This window comes from Meles meles, chromosome 14, assembly GCF_922984935.1.
Source record: "Meles meles chromosome 14, mMelMel3.1 paternal haplotype, whole genome shotgun sequence".
Classification (NCBI taxonomy): Eukaryota; Metazoa; Chordata; class Mammalia; order Carnivora; family Mustelidae; genus Meles; species Meles meles.
In genome coordinates this window covers 82,307,291-82,332,749 of record NC_060079.1, presented here as the reverse complement: position 1 = coordinate 82,332,749, position 25,459 = coordinate 82,307,291, and the positions used below count along the sequence as shown (strand labels likewise).

General features: G+C 41.9%; 1 protein-coding gene across 3 annotated transcripts in view; it reads right to left on the bottom strand.

Annotated features, from left to right (window-relative positions):
- The window catches only part of TNFSF13B (TNF superfamily member 13b), a 34,394-nt gene extending 12,431 nt beyond the window's left edge, over positions 1–21,963 (bottom strand). The window contains exons 1-3 of one of the 3 annotated variants that reach the window (XM_045978529.1): positions 21,439–21,963; positions 21,236–21,323; positions 3,630–3,686 (exon numbers count right to left, since the gene is read on the bottom strand). In XM_045978529.1, the coding sequence (XP_045834485.1) occupies positions 3,630–3,686; positions 21,236–21,323; positions 21,439–21,789 (496 nt within the window). In that variant the 5' untranslated portion in view covers positions 21,790–21,963. The remainder of the gene's footprint in view (positions 1–3,629; positions 3,687–21,235; positions 21,324–21,438) is intronic. The other 2 variants (XM_045978528.1, XM_045978527.1) reach the window with 2 other exon arrangements.
- Between the last annotated feature and the right edge of the window lie 3,496 nt (positions 21,964–25,459).

Sequence of the window (25,459 nt, the reverse complement as noted above, 5' to 3'; positions counted from 1 at the left end):
CATTACATATCCAAGAAGCAGAATAAATTCTAAAAAGGGTAAACATGGCAATGCCTAGTTGGCTCAGTTGGTTAAGCATCTACCTTTGGCTCAAGTCATGATCATAGGGTCCCGGCATTGAGTCTCACATCATGCTCCTTGTACAGCGGGAGCCTGCTTCTCCCTCTGCCTGCTGCTCCCCCCTGCTTATTCTCTCTCCAACAAATAAAGGAAATCTTTAAAAAATTAAAAAAAGTAAATAAAAAGGATAAACTCCAAGAGATCCATACCAAGGTGAATTATAATTAAGCAACTAAAAGAAAGGACCAGGAGAAAATCTTGAAAGCAGCAGGAGAGAAGCAATCATTCCAGTATAAGGGATGCTCAACAATATTAACAGTTGATTTCTCCCTTGAAACCATGTAGGCAAAAGGCAGTGGGATGAATGGTTATGTCAGCAAGGTGCAGTGGAGTAAACCTTACACATCATCCCTTCACAGAAACATTGATGTAACAATACCTTGTAAATGCCAAATAACTTGAAAAGAAATTCAGAATCCAGCTAAGAAGTAGGAGTTAAGTAGTAAAGCACAAACTGAGAAGCAGTTAACATTTATATAGGTAAGAGGAGCAATTTCAATTTATTCACATCAGTCCCTCCCCCAGACAGGCCTTGGTCAGCACCAAGAAGACAGCCTCCATCTGTGATGGGGAGATCTGAGTGTATGCCTAGCCATATAGCCTCTCAGAGTGCCTTCTCTGGAGCTGGTTTCCATCTCACCCCATACTTGTGCTGAATGATCAAAAGAGTTTGTTCCCTGCAATAGTAAGAAACAAAGAAAGGGGGAGGACATTCTTTTATGCCCAGCAGTTTGCTTTGCTTTGTTTTGTTTTGTATGACTGAGGAAAAACAGACAACAGATTCTTTTCCTCCAGGATGGTAGGGAGGAACCAAAGTGGGCCTTTCTCCTAGCCTTACAGTGGCTAATATCAAGCACTGCTAATCAGTAAAACTATCTCCTAGTCAAAATCAGTCGATGAGGAGTAGGAGAGGTACCTGAATAGACAACTAAGCAACTCTTCAAGGAAGGTGAAGAACCAAGAAAATCCAACACAACCAACGGGATAAAACAAATCTCCAGTAAGCCTGACAGAAATGCCTATAATGAGTATAGATCACTCTGGACTCTAGTATAAAAATTAAAAGACAAAGTACTAAAAAATTTATAACTATAGTACTTTGTTAATAGACACACAATATAAAAAGATCTAAATCAAAGTTAAATTCTTATCAGCTTAAAATAAACTACTATAACTAAATGGCTTTACATAAGTGTTATGGGAAACACAAATTTAAAAACCTGTAGTAGACACCCAAAATACAAAGATAAAGGAATGAAGACATATCAATACACAAAATAATAAGCCACAAAGGAAGACATCAAGAGAGGAAGAAAGGAAGAAAGGAACTAAAAAACAGCCATAAAATAATTAACAAAAGGAAGATAATAAGTCCTCACTATAAATGACTACTTTACATGTAAATGAATTAAATTTCCCAATCAAAAGGCATAGAGTGGCTGAATGAATTGAAGGGAAAACAAAATGCAACCTTATTCTGCCTACAAAAAAACTCACTTCAGTTTTAAGGACACACAGAGTGAAGGACTGGAAAATGATATTTCATACAAATGGTAAACAAAAAAGACAAGAAGTGGGTATTCTTATATTAGACAAAATAGACTTCAAGTAGCAAAATGTCACAAGGGACAAAGAAGGTCATTATGTGATGTGGATCGATTCATGAAGAGGATATAACAAGCATATATATATACTTGTTTTATATATATATACTGAATCTCCTAATGTATACAACAAATATTAACAGATTTGAAGTGAGAAATAGACAGCAACACAGCAAGAGCAGGAGAATTCAATACCCTACTTTCAATAATGGATAGGTCATCCGAAAGAAAATAAGTAAGGAAATAGCGTGCTTGAACAACACTACAGACCAGAAGGACTTAACAGATATACAAATATTCTATCCTACAGTAGCAGAATATGCACTCTTCTTAAGCGCACAAAATTCTCCAGGATAAATAAAATGTTAGGGCACAGAACAAATTTGAACAGATTTAAGAAGACTGAAATCATATCAAGTATCTTTTCTAACCACAATGACATGAAAGTAGAAATCAGTGACAGGAGAAAAACAGGAAAACTCAAAACTACATGGAAATAAAACAACACACTCCCAGACAACTAATGGGCCAGATGGAATCAGAAGATTAAGTTAAAAAATATCGTGAGACAAGTGAAAATGTAAACACACATAGCAGACCTTACCGGGTGCCAGCAAGCAGTGGTGCTAATGACGCCCATGCCCACTAACAGTCCCGTGCTGCTCCAGGCCTGCTGGTGTCACCGGGCTAACTTACGTGTCTAAGGGGTGAAGCATGTGGATAAGCACCTGAGGTCAGTGGAGAGCAGCCACCAACCAGGGAGATCACACACTGTCCTCTGTGAGACTCACACTCAGGATCAAGAAGCAGCTTCATCTTTCTGTGTGATGGACAGCATTTTTGTTTTGGCCAAACGTGTAAGCCAAACTTTCCCTAAGGCATATTTTTAAAATTTTATCTTTGGTCCTTAAGGTCTTCTTCCGACTTCATTTTAATTCTTAGCAAACAGTCTGCTGCCTATTAAAGTTGCAAACATAGGACTTTGGAGAATGCAGAGCGATAAATGATAACAGGATTTCAAATAGTTTAGTACTTGTGTTACATTTGGGATAATTACATCCACTTAGAAAAGTACAGATGTAAGACAGCCTTCCTGGCATTCATTACAAAGGCCCATCCAAATCCATTCTCTGGGCTCCTTCTCGTTTCCCCATTCCCGGCTCCCAGCTTAGCCCTCTGACACTTGTGAACTCCCTCTTCTGATTCACAGCCCAGACATTCCCCAGGCCCCCGCCTGCTGGAGTGTTCCCCATTGCACTTAATTTTTCATTTTACATTTCACTTGTTCATTAGCTTTTGCCTCCGTTTCCCCTCATCAAAAGGTAAATTCCATGAAGGTGAAGAACAGTACACATTTTACTGTTCATGAAGCCCCACAGCCCACACGGTAAGTAGAACGTTGTATGTCTTCAATTGATTCATGCAAAATATAAAGCAATCATTTCACACTGTGTTATCACAACAGCGTCATGTTCATTTGCACAATTACATATTCACTAATAATTGATATAAAAGGTTTATGACTTGGTCAGTTTCATCCTCATCCTATTATGAGTTCTAAAACCTAAATAAAACAAAAACCAGTTAATATTTGTGAAAATGATTTCGAGTCACCAGAGAAGCCAAAGTGGTTTCTAAAAATTTAAAACAAAAACCTAAACGTGGCTTACTATTGGTTTTATCATAGGCTGATTATTTTACATTTCTAAGTATTTGTGTCTCTAAGGGAATTCTGTTTGTTAGATTATTACAGTAGCCTAAATATGTATTCCCCAACCATTCTGAAGAAATGTTACATCTGATTCTGAGATGTTTGCAGGCAGACAGCGGATTTGAGATGAAGTCTGAATGCAGTCTTACAAGGGACTAACGTGTAAGAAAAGTTAGGGGAGGTGCTCTCATTACCTTTCCGTATGGTAGGTGTGTCATTGTCTGCAATCAGTTGCAAGCAGTCCTGAGTGACTGAAAAGCAAAAATACATCCTTTTAGTTACTTGAAGAGGAACAGTAAGAGAGGGAACAGCGCACGAGGAACACAGGTGCTCTTCCAGAAACGCGAAACCAAGTCTGTTTCTACAGAGCCTGCTCATTGTTCTGAAACTGCTTGATGACATCCGCACCCAGACTTTTTATTATAAATTTTACTTAAAATATAGTATGTTCTTGAAATTCATGGTTTAGAAAAACTCTGTGTGCTGCTGGAACACAGCAGGTATATCATCCTGAGAGTTTAATCTAACTTGCCCGAAGGGGTCACAGCTGGACAGAAAGCGGGTTAAGTAATTATCACATGACTTTCCCGTCCGTCATACGTATGAGCCAAACTATCAGAATACGTGAAAGTGATTTTTTTTGTTTTAGAAAAGCCTAACATGAAGGAGTTCCTGGGTGGCTCAATCGATTAAGCATCTGACTCTTGATTTTGACTCAGATCATGGTCTCAGGGTCATGAGATCAAGGCTCTGCACTGGGCATGGAGTCTGCTTGAGATTCTCCCTCTCCCTCTCGCTCTGTCCCTCCCCCGGTCATCCCTATTCACACAGACTCTCTCTCAAAAGAAAACAAACAAACAAACAAAAAGCAAAAACAGAAACAAAAAGTCAACGTTAAATAGCAATTCACTGTTACTGCTAATAGAATTACCATTCCTGAAAATAAAAACAATTTCTAACATTTACTGAGCAGATATAAATACAAGCAAACTCAAAAAAAAATCTTAAAAATTACATTCGGGAAACTAAGTCCCGGAAAGTGTAAACAGCTTGTTTCCGGACCTGTGGTGGAAACTTCTGGGGCCAGACCGAAGCCCCGCCTGCTCTGCTTTGGAGCCAAAGTCAGGCTTTGGGTAATATCTTTTGGACCAAGAAGAGAAGAAAGAGAGCATCTTTAAAAATAAAATGGGAGATTTCCCTGAAACTGCAGAATCAGTCAAGCTTCTGGGAAGCATCAATTTGCATCACATATCACGTGTATGATACTCCAGACAGCATTCAAGGACACAGAGAACTATTCTCCTAAATAAAGACAGATGCCACCAGGTGAAAGCAAAATGAGAACACTGCTTATGGGAAAAGGAAGCAGAGCAGTAAATATCTGTGAAAAATATGAAACAGCAATTTAAGCGTGCCCATTTTAAATTAGGAAAATATTAGTGTAGAGTTTTTCTTACCACAAGTATTTTATTCAGAGTTGAAGTAATCCTTTAAAAACAGGCTTCTCTGTGGTCACATTTTAAGAGTTTGACACAGAGAATTCCTGCTTCACTTACTAACTGAAAACGTTCTGCATGTCAATACTCACAACACAACACCCCACAGATGTAACAGCTGTAAGCTACCCCCAAGCTGTACAGGCCCACAGGCCTTCAAAGGATACCTGTGCAGGGAGTAATCACATCAGAAAATCTGCTAAGAATACCCTCGGTCACCACTGCTATTCAACATAGTACTAGAAGTCCTAGCCTCAGCAATCAGACAACAAAAAGAAATTAAAGGCATCCAAATTGGTAAAGAAGAAGTCAAACTATCACTCTTCACAGATGATATGATACTATATGTGGAAAACCCAAAAGACTCCACCCCAAAACTGCTAGAACTTGTACAGGAATTCAGTAAAGTGTCAGGATATAAAATCAATGCACAGAAATCAGTTGCATTTCTGTACACCAACAACAAGACAGAAGATAGAGAAATTAAGGAGTCAATCCCATTTACAATTGTACCCAAAACTATACGATACCTAGGAATAAACCTAACCAAAGAGGCTAAGAATCTATACACAGAAAATTATAAAGTACTCATGAAAGAAATTGAGGAAGACACAAAGAAATGGAAAAATGGTCCATGCTCCTGGATTGGAAGAATAAATATTGTGAAAATGTCCATGCTACCTAAAGCAATCTACACATTTAATGCAATCCCTATCAAAATACCATCCATTTTTTTCAAAGAAATGGAACAAATAATCCTAAAATTTATATGGAACCAGAAAAGACCTCGAATAGCCAAAGGAATATTGAAAAAGAAAGCCAAAGTTGGTGGCATCACAATTCCGGACTTCAAGCTCTATTACAAAGCTGTCATCATCAAGACAGCATGGTACTGGCACAAAAACAGACACATAGATCAGTGGAACAGAATAGAGAGCCCAGAAATGGACCCTCAACTCTATGGTCAACTAATCTTCGACAAAGCAGGAAAGAATGTCCAATGGAAAAAAGATAGCCTCTTCAATAAATGGTGCTGGGAAAATTGGACAGCCACATGCAGAAAAATGAAATTGGACCACTCCCTTACACCACACACGAAAATAGACTCCAAATGGATGAAGGACCTCAATGTGAGAAAGGAATCCATCAAAATCCTTGAGGAGAATGCAGGCAGCAACTTCTTCGACCTCAGCCGTAGCAACATCTTCCTAGGAACAATGGCAAAGGCAAGGGAAGCAAGGGCAAAAATGAACTATTGGGATTTCATCAAGATCAAAAGCTTTTGCACAGCAAAGGAAACAGTTAACAAAACCAAAAGACAACTGACAGAATGGGAGAAGATATTTGCAAACGACATATCAGATAAAGGGCTAGTATCCAAAATCTACAAGGAACTTAGCAAACTCAACACCCAAAGAACAAACAATCCAATCAAGAAATGGGCAGAGGACATGAACAGACATTCCTGCAAAGAAGACATCCAGATGGCCAACAGACACATGAAAAAGTGCTCCATATCACTCAGCATCAGGGAAATACAAATCAAAACAGTCAGAATGGCTAAAATTAACAAGTCAGGAAATGACAGATGCTGGCGAGGATGTGGAGAAAGGGGAACCCTCCTCCACTGTTGGTGGGAATGCAAGCTGGTCCAACCACTCTGGAAAACAGCATGGAGGTTCCTCAAAATGTTGAAAATAGAACTACCCTATGACCCAGCAATTGCACTACTGGGTATTTACCCTAAAGATACAAACATAGTGATCCGAAGGGGCACGTGTACCTGAATGTTTATAGCAGCAATGTCTACAATAGCCAGACTATGGAAAGAACCTAGATGTCCATCAACAGATGAATGGATAAAGAAGATGTGGTATAGATACACAATGGAATACTATGCAGCCATCAAAAGAAATGAAATCTTGCCATTTGCGACGACGTGGATGGAACTAGAGCGTATCATGCTTAGTGAAATAAGTCAATCGGAGAAAGACAACTATCATATGATCTCCCTGATATGAGGACATGGAGAAGCAACTTGGGGGGTTAGGGGGATAGGAGAAGAATAAATGAAACAAGATGGGATTGGGAGGGAGACAAACCATAAATGACTCTTAATCTCACAAAACAAACTGGGGGTTGCTGGGGGGAGGTGGGATTGGGAGAGGGGGAGGGGGCTATGGACATTGGGGAGGGGAGGCGAACCATAAGAGACTATGGACTCTGAAAAACAACCTGAGGGTTTTGAAGGGTCAGGGGTGGGAGGTTGGGGGAACAGGTGGTGGGTAATAGGGAGGGCACGTTTTGCATGGAGCACTGGGTGTTGTGCAAAAACAATGAATACTGTTACGCTGAAAAAAATAAATAAAATCGGGGGAAAAAAATAAAATAAAATAAACAACAACAACAACAACAACAACAACAACAAAAGAATACCCTCGGTATTTCAAAGTGGACCCACAATGTTAAAAGCTGTAATTCTTGGGGCACCTGGATGACTCAGTCGTTAAGTGTCTGCCTTCAGCTCAGGTCATGATCCCAGGGTCCTGGGATCGAGTCCTGTGTCCCCCCTCAGCGGGGAGTCTGCTTCTCCCTCTCCCTCTGCCCCTTTCTCCCCCCACCAACTCCCACTTGTGCGTGCTCTCTCTCTGTCTCAAATAAATAAAGTCTTTAAAAAAAAAAAACTATGATTCCTTTATAACCCTGAAACTTTTCTAACATATTTTTATGTCTATCTCATCATTTCAATAGGAACAGAACATTCTGGAGACTCTGCGATTCTTTCGTTGGTCTGCAAAACAACAGTGGCCATGTCTGTGCCACAGGGAAAGTGTGACTCATTGGTGCTGTCACTATGGCAGAACTTCTGCCACAAAAAATACATAAAAGCATCGTTAAGAGGCAGAACGGTCATGAATAAGGACGGCGTGAAAGGGAGAAACAAAACAGCCATAGCAGGAAAGTCTGAAGGACGGGCACAGTGTCTAGAGCAGCCCTCCCAGCCCCACGTCGATGTGTTCCTATCTTTCTCACAAACACTTCTTAAGGAATCACTGCTCACAGGGCACCGTGATAGGTTCTAAGGACGGGTGTTGACAAAAGTCGAGGTCAGATTTCCAAATGTCCCATCTTTCCTGGGCTGTATGTGCACGTGCTCGTGGAGATTAAGTGAGATAAAGCATGCGGCACATTTAGTACCATCCTTGGCCCATGATACTTGCGAGATATATCTTGGCTATTATCAAGGGAGTGGGGCTAGCATTATTCTCATTCACAGTATTGAACCCAATAAATTGGGCACATAAAGGAAGGGTACTGGAGGCCATGAAGACAAATGAATAAAGACCACCTGATAAAGAGAAACAAGAAAATCTTTAAGACATTACTTCTGATTTCAATGAACTCTTTCCTTGACCATTTACCCAACACCCCATAGAAGACTTACACATTCTATTCAGAGAAACAGCGTTACCTACAGTGATGCCTTGACCCTACCAAACTGATAAGAAGACATCTGAATTTTAATCTCTGCAACCCCACTAAAGTTGATACAACCTACACATTAAAAAACAATGATCTATTCCTTCATGTAGTAGCAGAAATCTAACTTTTAGAAGAAAATACACTGCGGGGAGAAAAGTGATTTCAAGAAATAATCTTCAGAAAGGAAAGTGGAATATTAAAAGTTCAAGAACAGTGTTGGAATTATACTCGCTGAAGCCAGCGCCACTCATTAACTTTCCTTATTCCTTCAAAAGTCACTGGGTTTTAGAAGGAATTTTGCTGTAAATAAACTTGAGGACTTTCCCACTCTGGTCTCATGAGATGCTGCTTAGGTCCCATCGACCTTGTCAGTGGAGCTTACGACTCCCACGTTCTTCCATTTTAGGAAATCCAATGTTCATTATCATCTTATCTCTAGCACAATCCTGTAAGACTTTACGATTCAACACAGGTCTGATCTTAAAGTACAGATTATTGCTCACGAAAAGTGAGTCCAAATAGAAATACTGCTTTTTCCGATCTCCGAGTAACACAGAGAGCCATCCACAAGAGTTCTGAGAATGCACAATCTAACGTTAGAAACGTAGTGCTGGTAACAATTGTCACATTCATCAGCTGCATCTGGTTTTCAAAAATCTTATGTACATCCCTCCTTCTACTACAGTGGATGGGAATTTGGAGACTCTGAGAATAATTTATCTTTTTAATTAAATAACATGATCGCATGTGTTAAAACATGTCTGTGTTTGATGGGGACACACATATTTCTAAATATATATATTTTATATTGTAATAATGTGTGAAAAAAGGATAATTAATCTTGATAAGTACAAATTTACAGCTTAATATTTATTCACAACATTAAACTTTGTGTAAAATATTTCTATTTTCTTAAAGATTTTACTTATTTATTAGAAAGAGAAAGAGAGAACTCACAAACAGGGGGAGCAGCAGGCAGAGGGAGAGGGAAAGGCAGGCTCCCCGGCAAGCAGGGAGCCTGATGTAGGGCTCGGTCCTGGGATCATGACCTGAGCTGAAGGCAGATGCTTAAGTGATTGAGCCACCCAGGGGTCCCTGTAAAATATGTCTAATACAAAAATATTATATTGATGGTAAGAGAATTCCTAAATTAAGAGTTTTTAGAACAAAAATAATTTGCTATTGCTCAATATTTGATATAACAAAATCCAACCAACCTCACAGAACAGCATTTAAATACTTTCCACACAGAAAACATTTTGAGTTTGAAAGCCATCTGTTGAAGTATGACATTTATATCACATCCAAACACCATTTAATTAGGAAAAGGGATTTGGAAGTTTATGGGATTGCTAGTATCAGCTGTATTGTTTTCTGTGTTGGAACTAAATGTTTTCAAACAACAGTTAGGTTTATTGTACATTATTTCAACAAAGCTCAACCTAATACAAACTACCATAAATAATGTAATTATTGCAGATTATGTGTAGCTCCAGTGGGAAATACCGAGCTGTTCCTATCACATCTGCTCCATCCATATGACACACACCTACTTGTCCTTCATAGTCTTTCTTACTCATCCCATTCAAAGTTTCCCCAAGCTCTTTAGGCTGGAGGAGATGTCCTTCCTGCATTTTCCTGAGTTTCATTCTTCTTCTTTCTGTCTTCTTACTTTACCGCACCAGACTTTGAAGGAGGTGCCTCTCTCCTATTTCTGTATACCTTATCATTCACTATGTGGAAGTCATGAGAAATGCAGTTTGATTTTTCTTAAACTAGTTTTGAATAATTAATCAGTGGCTAGAAAATTCTAACGAGAAAAAAATCCCATAAAGATCTTAATATTGAGCTAATGAGGGACATAGATTTATGAAGAAACTGAAGAAAGCATGATTTTGGGATAAACATTTCTACTGGAATGGGAATACAAGAATTTAGGGGAAAAAAACTGGATTATAGAGTTTTAGTTGACCAGTGATAAAGTTTGCCAACACAAGTAGGCGGAGTTTTAAAAGTATTTCTAGGGAGCTAAATTGAGGAGCACGTATTTGCCTTATAGAAATTTTTTTTAAAAATCAGGGATTTTTAAACTTGAGGGGCCCATCTGATACATGTTGTGCTTTAGGAAGGTCATACACGTGTTCTCGTGCAGAATCAATTGTCATGCAGACAGAATGAAAGCGAAGGTTCAGCTGTTGAGTGGTAGTAACTATAATTTGCGGATGATCGGATCCCAGAAGCAGTTACGTAAATATGGCGTCCAAGATAGACTGTGGGGAAAAGAATTAAAGGTCTGTGATTAACGATTGTGTGTCTGAAGGAGAATTAAAAGCTAATAATGAGTTTTCCATTCTGGATAATTCAGAAAGATGGTAGCATTACAGTGGCCCTCAGGCAGTACCAAAGTGGGGTTGGTTCTTTGGGGGTTTTGGAAAGAGATGGATAAAATAACACAGAGATCACAATAGTCAACAGGAGTAAAGAAAGATATCTGAATGGAAGGGGGGTGTGTGTGTGAGTGAGTGTGTACAGAGTCCTAAGCACTAACATTGTGACACACCATTCAGAATGTGAGCATCTTTTATGTCTAAAGCAACTGTAGGATATGTAAAATGGTAGCCCTCTGCCTGGCCTCATAAACACCAAGAGTAAAAATACAAACAGAACAAAACAAAACCCAGGAAACAAAATGCCATCTTCATAGGTTATTTCATTTTACAACTGATGGACTATTTTAATTTAAAATTACTAATTTTGTAGTTGAGTCATCATCTCCACAGGATTTTTTTTCCTTTGCCATGACTTCTTTGAATTACTTTAGAATATTTCTCATTATTGATGGTGTATACGCATAAAGCACTGGATATCAGTAACTCACCAGTGAAGAAAATTAACTTCATGACATAATATGCAAACATACTTGAAGTCAAGGAAGTTCAAAACCAAGATAGAAATACACCTGAGGGTTTGAAGAAAGATACCAGAGAGTTGCCCAATTGGCTCTTACACCTTTGACTCCCCCTTGGACACTTCTGTCTGGATATCACAGTGACCACTCAAACTCAACATGACCCAAATCTATTTCTTTATCTTCCTCACACACACTCACCTCTCACTCCTCCTTTTTCTCTTAGTGGTTATGACTATCCTCTGAGCTGCCCAACCTAGACACTTTGTAAACATGCTGATTCCTTCCCTTGTCATCTTGAAACCCAGAAAATAACCCAGTTCTAATGGTTTGAATTTTCAAGTTTTGCTCAGTTTGGATTCTGTCTGTCATTTATTTCATTCAATAATTTTACTGAACACTAAGTTTAGGCCATGTGTTGTGCTCCAGATAGAAAAAAAAGAAAGAAAGAAAGAAAGGAAAGGAAAAAAGAAGAAAAGGAAAGAAAAAGAAAGAAAAGAGAAAAGGAAAGGAAAGGAAAAAAAGGTAAGGAAAGGAAAGGAAAGCAAAGGCAAGGAAAGGGAAAGGAAAGAAACAGAGGAGACCCAATCCCTACCCCCATGAAGCATCCCTACGTCCCTGGAGAACAGGTATGAGCAGCATCACAAATACAGAATTGAAGTTTCCAGGGAGATAAGGATGGTTTCTCAGAATGTGATGCTTAAACTAAAGTCAGAAGAAAGAAGGGGGTAGGAACATTCCAGTCAAAACTAACAGTCATAAGTATACGTAAAGGCTGAGGTTGGAGGGACACAGCTAGTCTGGCTGAAGGCGGAAGAGACAGAGAGACAGAGACAGGGAGGGGATAATAAGCAAGGACAGGACGAGCATGGCAGGCATGTGCAGATATCCACCCTCACTGCTCTGGACGACAGCACCTGCCCACTAAGTTGGGCCTCTTCTCTTTTCTGCCATTTCCACTCCATCTCTTGCATTCCTTCCAGATTGACCTTCCTAAACCTGAATTTTATGTTGTCCTTCCAATGTTTCTAACTCCTTCAGTGGGTTTCCCCTGTAGGGAAGGTCAAGAACCTTCATGACCCCAGGACCTCAGCACCCAACAGGAGCTCCAGATGTGACTGTGTGTCTGCCCTTCCCTTGGCTATGTATTTCTCACCATGGCATCTGGTGAAACCCATCCCTCCTTCAGGGCTCAGACCAAATATCAGTTCTTTCCCTCATTCTTCCTGATAAATATTGGATCCCACTACACTTTGCGCATACGTCTACTGAAATAACATTTCACTATACATCCTAATTGTTTCTATTACTGTCTCTCTCCCTAGGCTGACACTTGATGTTAAGGAGAACCATTTACAAATCTGCACGGGGTCTGGCTTACATCAGACTAGAAAAAAAGAAAGAAAACCCATGCAACAATTTAGTAAAAGGCGAAGAATTTATACAATCTGAAGAGAAACCAGGGCATCATGCAACCATTTAGAACAAAAATAGACATTTTAATACTATCCACCTTTTCCAAATGGTTCTTCGAAACCTCATCCTTACATCCAACTTTAAAATACACATTATATCAAACTAAATTAATGCTTTAGGGAAAATAGGTTTCATAAAAGAGAAACAACCACTGACATCTGGACCATCTAACAACAAATCCTTGGGCCCCGGGTTATATGAAAACATTTTCCATAACAAATAATGCTCAACAACAAGGATTTTGAATTTTCATTTGTAGAACCACAGTACACTATAATATTTTTTGAAGCAAATGGTTGTGTAGTATTTCTCTAAAGTTTCTCACTCTCTATTTCCCAGAAGTTCTAGTGTGGCAGACAGAAGAGAAACAGAATGAGCTGTGAAGTGTGACTTCTCAGCCAGTGTCGGAAGCTGTCACTGGGTAGTTCCTTATGGTAGTCTCCCTATCTACCCCAAAAGCCCAGCCACAGGAGGAGGAGGAGGAAACCTGAACTTGTGAAAACACTTCCATCAATGTTCCTTTGCAAAAATCCAAGCGAAGGAGCAATGTCAAGATGTTGGCCTATATTCTGCCTGAGCAACCCACTACAAAAAGGCCCCTTCTTGTGTGATTTCTACTTCCTGCTGCATCCCTGATCCCTTTCCCTGGGATACTGTCTCCCCTTCTCCAAATTGACTCATGCTTCAAAACTCAGCTCAGCTCTTATCCATCATGGTCCATCATCTGTCAGTCTGTGGTCTGAACTCACTTCCTAGGATACCATAGCTCGATGGCCTCTTGTTGGTACTCATGTTAGTAACAGTCTAGGCCTCTTGGGGACCCAACAGTTTTTTGTCAAATCTGGTGTATTACTTGAACGTTAAGCACATACCGCTCGCACAATGGAAAAAAACCCTCAGACTTAGTAGTCAGTATATAATGGATTCAAATGTTTGCTCTCAAACCAACTTAGCTGTTTAATCATGAGATTAACACTTAATATTAAAATATTTTTTCTTATCTGTATAATAAGAATAATAATATCGACTTCATAGTGTTGCTGTGAGAACAAACGGAAGTCATAATTTACATGTGCTTTGTAAAAGGGAAAGAGCTTATTGATTACTGTATTATTTTAAAATTTACATTCATTTTCTTTGATTTCTCCAACTCAGTATTTAGTCTTGTGAAGGTAAGGGACTGGTGACATCTTGGCTTGAATTCTCTCACCTACAACGAAGACAGTAATGCCAACCGAACAGGGGTTACTGAGAAGGTAAATGGCATACGGCATCATAGACCCGCAGAGCCCAACCCAGAGTTTGTGAGTGCGACATACTCAATAACTTAGTTTCTCCCTCCCCTTTTCCGTATATTCTGGAGTGCCCACCTCAGACCTTGGCACAGTGGATGTTTCCTCTAGTTTTGAGCAAAATCTGTTTCTTCTCTAAGAAATGAGAATATCTTTTGTTTTCTTTTAAATTTTTAAAAAGATTTTCTTTATTTGAGAGAGAAAAAGAGAGTGTGTGTGTGCAAGTGCAGGGAGAGGCAGAAGGAGAGGGAGAGACATTATCTCAAGCAGACTCCACGCTGAATGTGGAGCCTGACGTTGGACTCGATCTCAGGACCCTGAGATCATGACCTGAGCTGAAACCAAAAGTTAACTGACAGCCACCGAGGAGCCCCAAGAATCCCTTTTAAAATAAATCCAACCACGACGAAAGTGCAGCTGTTCAATACCATTCTTTTAAACAGGACTTGACTCATAAAAATAATAAACATCAAAACTAATATTATCCTTTCCTACAGAATTATTAACAAGAATTTATTCCCCAACATTATGAATTTATTTTTAAAATATCAACCCATTTCTGCAATTTTTTTAAAGTTGAAAGCATAAAGAATTAATGAGCCTTCAAGGAGACAGAGGCAGACTTACCCCAGCCTCCCTGAGGCACACTCTTTCCTTCCCCACGCTTCATGCCGCCCGTTCCACGAACCCCTGTGCAGGATACTGTACTTTCCCCTGATCTGTGCCATTTTCTCGTATACAGTAATCTACTCATTCATTGTGTCTATTGACTACTTCCTGTGTCTTTCCACCTCGTTGTAACGTAATCTCCAGCGGGCAGAAAGCTTCTATCTGTTGTGTTTTCTGATCGACACCCACACCTAGAACAGCGCTTGAGACCTAATGGGCCTGTGGCATGCACGGAAGATACGAGACATCGCTTCTGGCTGCTTTGATTGACTCATTTCCTGGCTCTTCTGTTTCCCAAAACTTTAAACTTGACAAGAACAGGGTTCAGAGATTTGGTTATGAGGTCACCATTTTATTTTATTACTTTTTTGGAAACTGAACAGAAGCCAGCTCTTGCAACACTGAAAAAGAAGTCACTATTGAAGCAGGGGGAAATAGCCCTCAGAGAAGATTCTGGTCAACGATCACCATGACAGCAGCCGGCTGTTTCTGTTCTAGGAAGGAACACACCCTTACTGGGGAAGAGGCACCAGTTAACCTGATGCTGGTACAAAGTGGATGATTGAGTTCTTTTTTTTTTTTAAGATTTTATTTACTTATTTGACAGAGAGAGAGAGAGACAGTGAGAGAGGGCACACAAGGAGGGGGAGTGGGAGAGGGAGAAACAGGCTTCCCACCAAACAGGGACCCCGATGGGAGGCTCAATCCCAGGACTCCAGGATCATGACCTGAGCTGAAGGCAGACACTTAATGCCTGAGCCACCCAGGTGGCCTGGATGATTGAGTTCTATATTGAATATGCTTTCAAAATTCTTCCTACAGTCTTGTAAGATCCGGCCAAGCCAGAAATGTCAATGAAACAAAGACTGGATGTTACAGACCCATCAGACCTCCCATCTTTTCTTGCAAAGGAGATGGACTATGGTTAAAGACAAAACGCTCAAATATGGAGTTCAGTTCCTTGTTAAATCCCAGTGTTGGTTTCTTAGTTGTGACAAAGAACGGTAATATAAATAACAGGAGATTCTTGATGGGGGGTATATGGCAACTCTCTGTAATACTCTTTGTATTATCTGAAACTCTTCTTTTATTCTAAAATGCTTCCAAACCAAGAACGTTTATTTAAAAATGGAGAAAAATAACTGAACGTAGATTGGCCAAAATCTTACAACAGATATTTAAAAGATGAAATACGGATAATTTTTCCCTATTCTTGTTTTTATATTTTGTTCATGTTTTCAACACCATTTTAGTCTTACAACTTGAGATGAGTATGATACACACAATCAATAAAAATACATTCTATATTTCTATAATCTAAAACACACGCAATTCTAATAACTTTTAAATTCCCTCCTGAATAACAAGGGGAAAATATAAAGGTCAACCTGATTTTATTAATAAAACCTTGTTTTAGCTCAGTAGCAATCCATTTGCAAGAACCCGTTCTCTTGATGGGCTCCTCGTATGATCAACTCCACGTTCTCTGAGTGGACGGAACAGTTTGAGGAGAGCTGACTCCAGGGATCATGATGATTCCATTTGTGAAGAAACTTTAACAGGAATATTTCAAAGCCAGATCACTTTGGTTAATAGTTTTAATTGGGAATATCTCCAAATACACTTAGGGGCTGAAAAGTGAACTTTGGGCTAATATGAGCCATTTGGCAATTCTTTGATCCTGGATTTCCCCACATTTCTGTTTGTTATATTACAATCAGAAATTATCTTATGAAATACAGAAACCTAGTAAGACCTCCATTTGAAACACAACACAATTAAGGAAAACAAAACCGGAGCCAAGCACCCAAACAGTCCAACTACAGCAGAGCAGAATTCGCCCTCGGGAGGCCTCTGCCAGCGGGCACAGGGGCTGATGGTGATGTCCACCCCTCCACCTAACGTTTATCCTGTGAACTCTCCCCAAGACGTACCCTTACGGCCTGTGCCCCTTCCCGTACGTAAATAATACTTCAATTAGAACCAAAACATTAAATAAGGACAGAAATCCACAAAGTTAGTCACACAGGTTGTTGAATATGAGAGTTTCTTCAGCGAGCCCTAACTGTGCCTCTCTCTGGTGAACCAAGAAGGTCCGGGCCGAGGGGCCCCCAGATGCTCCCTGCGACTCCAGTTTTGCTGCCAAACTCATTCTTCGTTGAATCGGCTGCTTCAAATGTCAAGTTAAAACACTGCATAACACAGCCTCTGATCAAAACCCGAGAAATGAAGAAATATGGGAAAATCCCCCCCTTCCAGTGATGCCAAATCATGGCATCTTACTTCTTCACGAGCCCAAAACCCATCAGCAAGTAGTCACAGAACACCTCTGTGAGCAAGTATCATGACGAATGTACCAGAGACATAGGACCCGGCGCACAGAAGCCTCTAGTCTCTAGCTGGACAGACCGGACGCCGACAAACCTCCCGCAGGTGATACGTGACACCAGGCGTGCTGTGCGCTGAGGACGTGTGGCTTTCTAGCCCAACACGCAGGAGTTTACTTACAAATTAGATAAACGCGATAAAACCATAGTGCCTGCTGAAATCAAGGTTGGACTTGCAAAAATGCACAACACTCAGGCATATTACTGCGCGGTGCTTAGCTCTGACCCTTTCTGACACAAAGTAACAGCACAGTGATGCAGAAAACAGAGGACCCTAAAAACCAAATCTGAAACAGTATGGTCATTCTATTAAGTATAAATCCAATAAGTGTGTTGATGTGGCTTAAAACTAACCACGAGATCGGACGCTGCATTATTTCTTGAAAATTCTGTACCTTCTCAAACAGTTTAACAACCTATTTGAAAATCTCAGGACTTCAAAATCACAACAAAACCTTTTTTATAATTAGCTACGAAAGAATAATAAAACCTATACAAGGAAAACTCTATCTAATTGGGAAATTTAAAATTTGATATTTAATAAAGAGATATTAAGCATTCTTAGATATATAAAATTAAACACTGTGAAAATTCATTTTCTTCTGCAGAGTTACAATTTTTATAAAGTTTCAACAAAAAATGTCAATGGTTCTAGAATGTACATAGAAAATTAATAAATAAGCACATGAATGGATACTTTAAAAGTAACAGGGATAACCTAAAGGTTTTGAGTCTTACTTAAAAAAAAATCAGAACTAGGGGCATCTGGGTGGCTCAGCTGGCTAAGCATCCAACTCTTGGTTTCGGCTCAGGTCATGACCTCAGGGTCCTGGGATTGAGCCCAGGGTCCGAGTTGGGCTCCCAGCTCAGCGGTGAGTCTGCTTGTCCCTCGCCCTCTGCCCCTACCCCTCCAGCTCATGGTCTCTCTCTCTTTCTCTCTCAAATAAATAAATTAACAAGTATCTTTAAAAAATAAATCAGAACTAGAATAGAAACAAACAAACACACACACACACACACACACACACAAAGAAATCTGCATAGATTGAAATTGCACAGAATTTTCTCAAATCCAAAAAGGACCGTACTGAACAGAGAAAAAAAAATCAAGTAGTTTTGGATAAACTTCTTGGTTATAGATAGATTAATTTGGTCGTGCTAAACAAAATTTATTTTCCCTGCACAAAATGATAGTGTCTAAAACAACATTCAACCCAGTTTCACGAATGAGGAAAAGTAAATATGACTGTCACTGAGGTTCTCCTCTTCAAGCCTTCGTCTCCAATCTATGAATGTTGAGTATGTGTGTGTGTGTGTGTGTGTGTGTGTGTGTGTGGAGAAAGAGAGATGTACTATTTACTGCTACATTATCCATACATATATATGATGAATTCATGTACACACATACACCACGCAGATATATGCATTATATGAAAGGTCTAAAAAACATCTCAGGCAAACCACGGTAATGACAATAGCAATTCCATCTGGACTTGGGAAACTGGCTTAATTTCATTCACTTGATAGAATTTTTTGCTACTTTCCAAAGTTTCTAACAATTACAAGTTATTTAGGGAAAATTTTTAATCAGTATATAATTTTTGGACATAAAATCACAAATTTGTAAAAATCTGCACATGGGAGGAAATTTTAAAATAGAACAGAGGGTATTTGGGGGAAGTGGAACTCCGGGAGTTAATTAATTTCTTACTCAATTGCCTTTCTTCTTAAATCTGCTATAAAGAGCCCATACCCTCTTTGAGATGGTCAAGTTACAGTTTATTCGTAAACTAATGTGTGGAGGCTGGGAATACGAACATAGAGGTTGAAGAAGACTGAGGTACTAGATATAAAGCTAGATATGCCTAGTTTATATATAGATATAAAGCACATTATATTACAACATACTTGAATATTTTATTTAATACAGATAAACAGAATAATAAATCAATGAAAAAACAGTCCAAAATAGATTCAACTATATATGAGAAACTTAATACAATACAGTAAGCTGCCCAATGCAAACAGTTAAAAAATCATCCAAAAAATTTAGTTAAGATATTTAGCAGTAATTTGGAAGGAGAAAATAAAAGAAGAAAGGGGAAGTTAAAGCTCGTAGACATGATCTACCAAATGAATGCCAGGAGGATTAAGGAGTTAAAAACCAAACGAAAACACCAAGTTATAAAGAAGTCAAAGCAGCAGCGAACAGAATAGGCTATGTAAGAGATTATGAATAAATACGTTTTTAGCTTTAATGTATTTAGCTTTAATGTATTAGAGAAGATGAAAAGGAAAAGTTTATCATATTAAATACACAGACATAAAATCTCTATACAATTTTAAAAAAGAAGTAAAGTATTGTGAAAATATTTACAGCAAAATTTTGATAAGCAGTATGTCTAACATAGTTTCTTCAAAATTACAAAGAAAAAATAGGACAAATGAGGGAAGTTATGAATAAAAATTAGCGGGACATAAAATTAGAAATTATCCAAATATGCAGAAAGAAATTCTTCTTTGTAAGCAAGCAACAAATTACATTTGAGATAGTTTTATAACCACTAAATTAGCCAAAATAAAATTTCACAGATAAGAGGCTGTAAGAATGTGGAGAACTCGTCCACGGCACTTCTGAGTGCGTACATTTATAACTCAATTTGGAAGCTAAATGGCGAGAGGCAGTGAGGGTAGTAAAGGCGTCCGTCCTCTTTTAGCTCTGATCGTCTATCTACAGGACTTAAGTGAAACATATAATTCAGAAACAAGAGACCTGCACGAAATTTTGGAAGTGGTCACATTAAATAACCGTATGATATAGCAAACTAATATGGAATTACTCAGAAGTAGGGAAAAGGCTCATTGTATGATAAGTGAACACAAAAATATACCACAGTTTATGTTGTACTTTTTCAATTATGTAGGAAATACAGGTAAAATGCAAAGTATGAAAGTAATTCATTTATTAAAGTATAATAAAAATATTAGTGTTTCCTAGTTTATATATATTTCAACCAATCTGCTTCTGATAATACATAAAAATCATGGTTTTATAGGTTAAGAATTTTGTCCCTGAACAAGGCAGGGAGTGAAAATAGTTTCCAGCCAGAGCATCTAATGTATGTGAGTGTGTGTGTGTGTGTGTGTGTGCGTGCGCGTGTGTGTGTAGTCTGATGGAAAAGCACTTGGCCGGTAAGTCAGGCACTTCCCTCCCCAAACACACACCTGTACGTACAGAGCTACACCTGTCCTGCCGCCTCACGGTCAGGTGAGTGTTTAAGGACACAGGAGCCGTGACAACAGCTCTCGTAGCACGTGCCCGCCCGGCACACTCTGTGTGCTCCAAACACGTTCCTCCAAAACAAGAGAAACGATACCACGGATTCTTAAGTTGTGATGCTACTGAATGTAATGCAAATGCTCTTCTTCATCTCTGAAGTGCAGGAACTAGAAACGAGCATTTTGGGAGGCCCTGCCCAATCCGAGGTTTGGGACTCCGGGAGACTGTGGAACAACTGGGACGTGAACAAAGGCAGGAATCACTGGAGAACTCTTACAAGATTATAAACTTGTGGATTTCCTGGAAAAGCCTTAATGAGAAGCTTTAAAATCTCTTTGTGTGTGTGTAAAACAAACTTAAAAAGAAAAGGCAATAAACAAAAGAAATCACAAACACACACCTGTTGCGATAAGAGCTTCCCTGGGCCGCAGGGCAGCCACACGCCCTCAGAAAGTGTTCCCCTTGCCCTGGCTTTCTGGACTCAGGTAGACAGAATCTGCACTAACACGCGGTGCTTTCTCCCCGGAGGGCTGGACCCGGTTTCCGACACAGGCGTGATCTACGAGGAAGACTATTTGGCTCATCCCCCTCCTCTCTGCTCCTGGGGCAGCTCAGCCCTCACACTCTGCTCATTGGAGGACAGACGTGCTGTGCATCGGCTATGCCCGAAAGCCTCCCCCCGGTTTAGATGCAACTTTCATGGTCTCCGTGCACTGGTCGGCTCTCGGGACCCCAGAGCAAAGACCGTCCTCCACACCTGTGGACGCCAGACTCCCTGACTCCTAGATGCTCCTGTGCCCGAAACCTACCTGCTTCTTCTGGACCCTGAAGGGCACGCTTGTTCCTGCTGCTTTGGCTGGAGTTGCCCTCTCCTGCAGCGGGTGGTGCAAAGATCCCCTAAGAAGAGAAAAACCCCAAGTTACTGCAAAGACAGCTGAGGTGCGGAAGACAGCTGTGGGGGGCGAGCCCACCCACGCCCGGGGGTCAGGGGAGGACGCTGCTGCAAACTCACTTTGAGAGCCGAGGGGACAGCTGGAGCCTCCCGCACGCCTGCCCTGGGGGCTGCGGCTCTGGCCTGGGGGGCGCCTAGCAGCCGCTCAGCCCGGTGGAGTTCCCGCAGCTCCGCCTGGAGGCTCCCCAGCTCGGCCTGAAGGGCGGCCACCCTGCAGAACGCCAGCACCGAGAGGCAGCTGGCCGCCAGGGCCAGCAGCAAGGTCACGGCCAGCAGCGTTCCATCTTTGGAGACTGGGACAGAGGGGCTTTCCTTCAGGGGGAGGATGGAGACACACTCCTTCAGTTTCATTTCTTCTCCCCTCTCCAGGCAGGGGGCAAGGCGTGACTGCCGGCCTGCGCAGCCATCCATGGCTCTCCTGGAACTTTGAAGGTTCGGGCCTTTCGAGCAAGCAAGCGCAGGGAATGGCTCATTTCCTGTGAGCTGTGCTTGCTGGTGTCCTACACTGCCTCGGGGGCCTGGCCCTGCGGTCGCCCTCAGGACAGCTCTCCTGCGCTCCCCTCCGCCTGCCCGGCTGCATCTTGCCCCCGCTGTGTGATAGGTCTTCCTGGCACTGGCCTTCAATCGGATTGCCCAATCATTTCCTCATTTCACTTTCAGTTTTTGTAAGAATTTTAATGGCATCTCAAGACACACACAAACACACACACACACACACAGGCGCCTGGTGTGACGGGACCTGGGGCACGGGCTGGCCCGCTGGGGAGAGCCCCGCAGACGTGTGGATGCGGGGCGAGCTCTGGGAGCTGCTGCTCTCGGGGCCGCGGGGCTCAGACCGCCGGAGGGAAGGAATGTTCAGGTTCCTGCTGCCGGAGTCAGAGTAATGACTGTGCAGGTCAGATAAGCTCAGCGCTGGCCGTGAACGGTCCCAGCTGGAGAACGATATGTGAACGGTCTCGAGGGAGGAAACAGGCAGTCCTCAGAGGAGGCACCGGAGGCCACTGGGCCATGCTCGCTTTATCCTTAGCAACGCCACGTGCCACGCAGAGAATGCTGCGCAATCTTGGAGACGTGTCTCCGCTCCTCCGGAGGGCTGCTTGCTCTGCGGGGGTGCATTTCGAAGGGGAACCTGTGTCTGCTTTTCCTTCCGGGACTCGATGCCCCCAGGACGGCCACCCCGGGACGTCCGCCACCCAGATGCAGGTGTGCGTCGGACAGGGTCTGGGCAACCCGGCCTCCTCCTGGCTCCCAGTGCCTCCGTCCAGCCCCACCGCGAGCTGCCCTTTCCCTACCCACTCACCCCGCGAGCTGTCTTACAAGCAGCCCCTCCGCAGACGTGTCTCCCTGTGACGTCGCCCGGCACACACCTGCCGAAGTGGAGGCACACGTCCACCTTGCCCAGGGGTCGTGGAGCCCCCCCAGGGAGTTCCCATTTCCTCCCCAGTGGCCAGGGAGACACCAGCAGACACTCATTTTAGGACGGTTATTTTTTTCTTTGTGTCTGTGAATTTTAAAACCTTTTAAAGTGACTTTTAAAGAAGGTTAAAAAAAAAAAAAAAGAAAACTTTGCGAAGTTCTTTCAAAGACGACGGGGGTCCGCACATCCGCCCGCGGAGAACCCCGTCTCTGAGGTGGAAGGACGCCTTCTGCGAGTGCCGGACATCATGTGATCGCGTCTTCGGTCCCAGCCCTTGTGTCCAGGCCTGTCAGGGTGACACACGCTAGATAACGTTCCAGAAAACAGAATAATTATTCGGGGACTGTATTAAAGCCTTCTGACTGAGAGTAAGGGAAACTCAGTCAGGTTACGCGTGTGGATCTGCATTACCTACATACACGCAGAAATAAAAGAACTCAGGGCTGCAAAGCGAGGGCTCTCCTCTCCCACTCAGGACACTCGCAGTCACGCGGTGAGTCCACCCTCCTCCACCTCCGGTGGGCCACAGCTCCCCATATTCCGCTGTAAAAATTCCACAGACAGGGAATAATTTGGTCGCATTGGAGAATGAGCACTGCCTTCCTTGCTCTTTTGGGCAGAGACCTTCACGGCCCACGATCTCCAGGGAAAACCACTGACCCGTCTACGTGCAGGTCAACTTAGAACACGTGTCTCATCTTGGACCAAGCAGTGGGCAAGCCTAAGCATGCAGAGGGATGGTGCTTCTTCCATGGAAGACGGCAGGCGGCGGCTTCCCCTGACACAGCATGAGACTCCTGGCCATGACCATGTGCGTGTCGCCCACAGCGATCACACCACTGAACTTCTCTAAAGACAGGTAGAAACTAAGTGGCATTCATGTGCTCCTGAGTTTCTTATTAGAGGAACCTAAGGAAGTTATTACCCCATACATCAAGGATCTGTTTCCTGCCGAGGACATGGTTTGATGATAATTTAACTGAAATTCTGTTCAACAAACAGCATGCCGTTCATTGACTAACTCTCCATACCGCAAGTGTGTTCAGGAAGGGAAGCCAGGGTGCCTGAGCCGCGCCGTGCTCTTGGCCAGGACGGAGCTATTTTGAGCCACTTCTCTTTCTCACTTGGGATAGAAGACGTTCCTGTGCGGTACAGCTGGAGCTACCCCAGATGCAAGACATGCCCCTGTCCCTCCACTCAGGACTGGGCAGATAGGAACGCGTGAAAGTATATGTGAAAAGAACTTAAGTGAGGACTTTATCCAAGGATGTGAACCAGAGAGTAAAATCAACACACAATCTTCGGATGACCTCAAAAATATGCAAAAAGCTTAATTAGAAACTTCTGGCTTCATAGTATTTTGAAGAGTCAGCACCCTTAGGACACCTCTCTTACTCCACTTCTTCGAGGACGAGTTGTCTTTCCCGAGGACCTGTACCGCTCGGGCATGCGCACGCCTCTTCCAGACACGTGGATGGACCTAGCAATAGATCTCAGTAGAACCAGCTTCCTAAAGGGCTCAAAATACGGCAAACAGCTGGATACAAGGCACCATTACATTTGGGCAACAATCATGTTGTTTCCTGTTGGAAATAAGGATGCAGCCAGGGAAACGGATTTGTAAGGCTCAGTGCTAATCACTTGGTAACTTAACTGTGAAATCATGGTAGATTCATATACAAAAATTAATGTGGGCCATACTGATCCCTAATACTCAGTAGTTTTATTAAAAACGGGAGCACGTGCATTTACTGGGGCTTAATTAGCGTCACTGTTGGGAAACATACGCACGTTTGTTAGGTATTCATTTCCATTTGCTGTGGGACTGCTTCGAGATGTAATGCTCTGAAGGAACAGTGTTTCAGGGTCAGCTTTCAAGACACTTCTGTTGGCTTCACCACTGTTTCCAAGGCCCGTGCAGCTTAGTTTGCTCTTCTTTACCTTTACAACACCAACACGAATAAAATTCTAGTTCGTATTAAGAGGGATACGGGTAGTCAGTGCAATCATCTGCCTATTCCACACCCATGAGTGACCCTGCCCGTGTCACCTACACAGACACAGACTGCACGCCGACACCCACGGACACCTGAATAAAACCTGGCATGATTCAACCCACCTCAGAAACACGGGGGAAATGACAGTGTGATTCCACCCACGCTAGAAACACTACTCTCTGCCTCGAAAAATTAATAAGGCAGAACTTGCAAACATTTGAAATAACTTACTTGAAATTTTGCTGAGTAAATGTGAGAAGTGAAATGATGGAGGTGGACATTGAGGTCAGATGCGTCTGATGCCCAAGGCTGCTTCACGGCCTTAATAGACCGTCTCCTGCCCAAAATCTAGAACCTCATTTCTTTCTAAATTCTGCACTGCTTCATTGATTTTATTTCATTTATTTCTTTGTTTGCTTGTTTATTTTTAAAATCTTTATTTTTTCAGTGTTCCAGTGTTCCAGACTCGTTGTTTTATGCGCCAAGCCCAATGCTCCATGCAATCCGTGTCCTCCTTAATACCCACCACCAGGCACACCCATCCCTCCACCCCCCTCCCCTCCAAAACCCTCAGTTTGTTTCTCAGAGTCCACAGTCTCTCATGTTTCGTGTCCCCTTCTGATTTCCCCCAATTCACTTTTTCTTTCCTTCTCCTAATGCCCTCCAT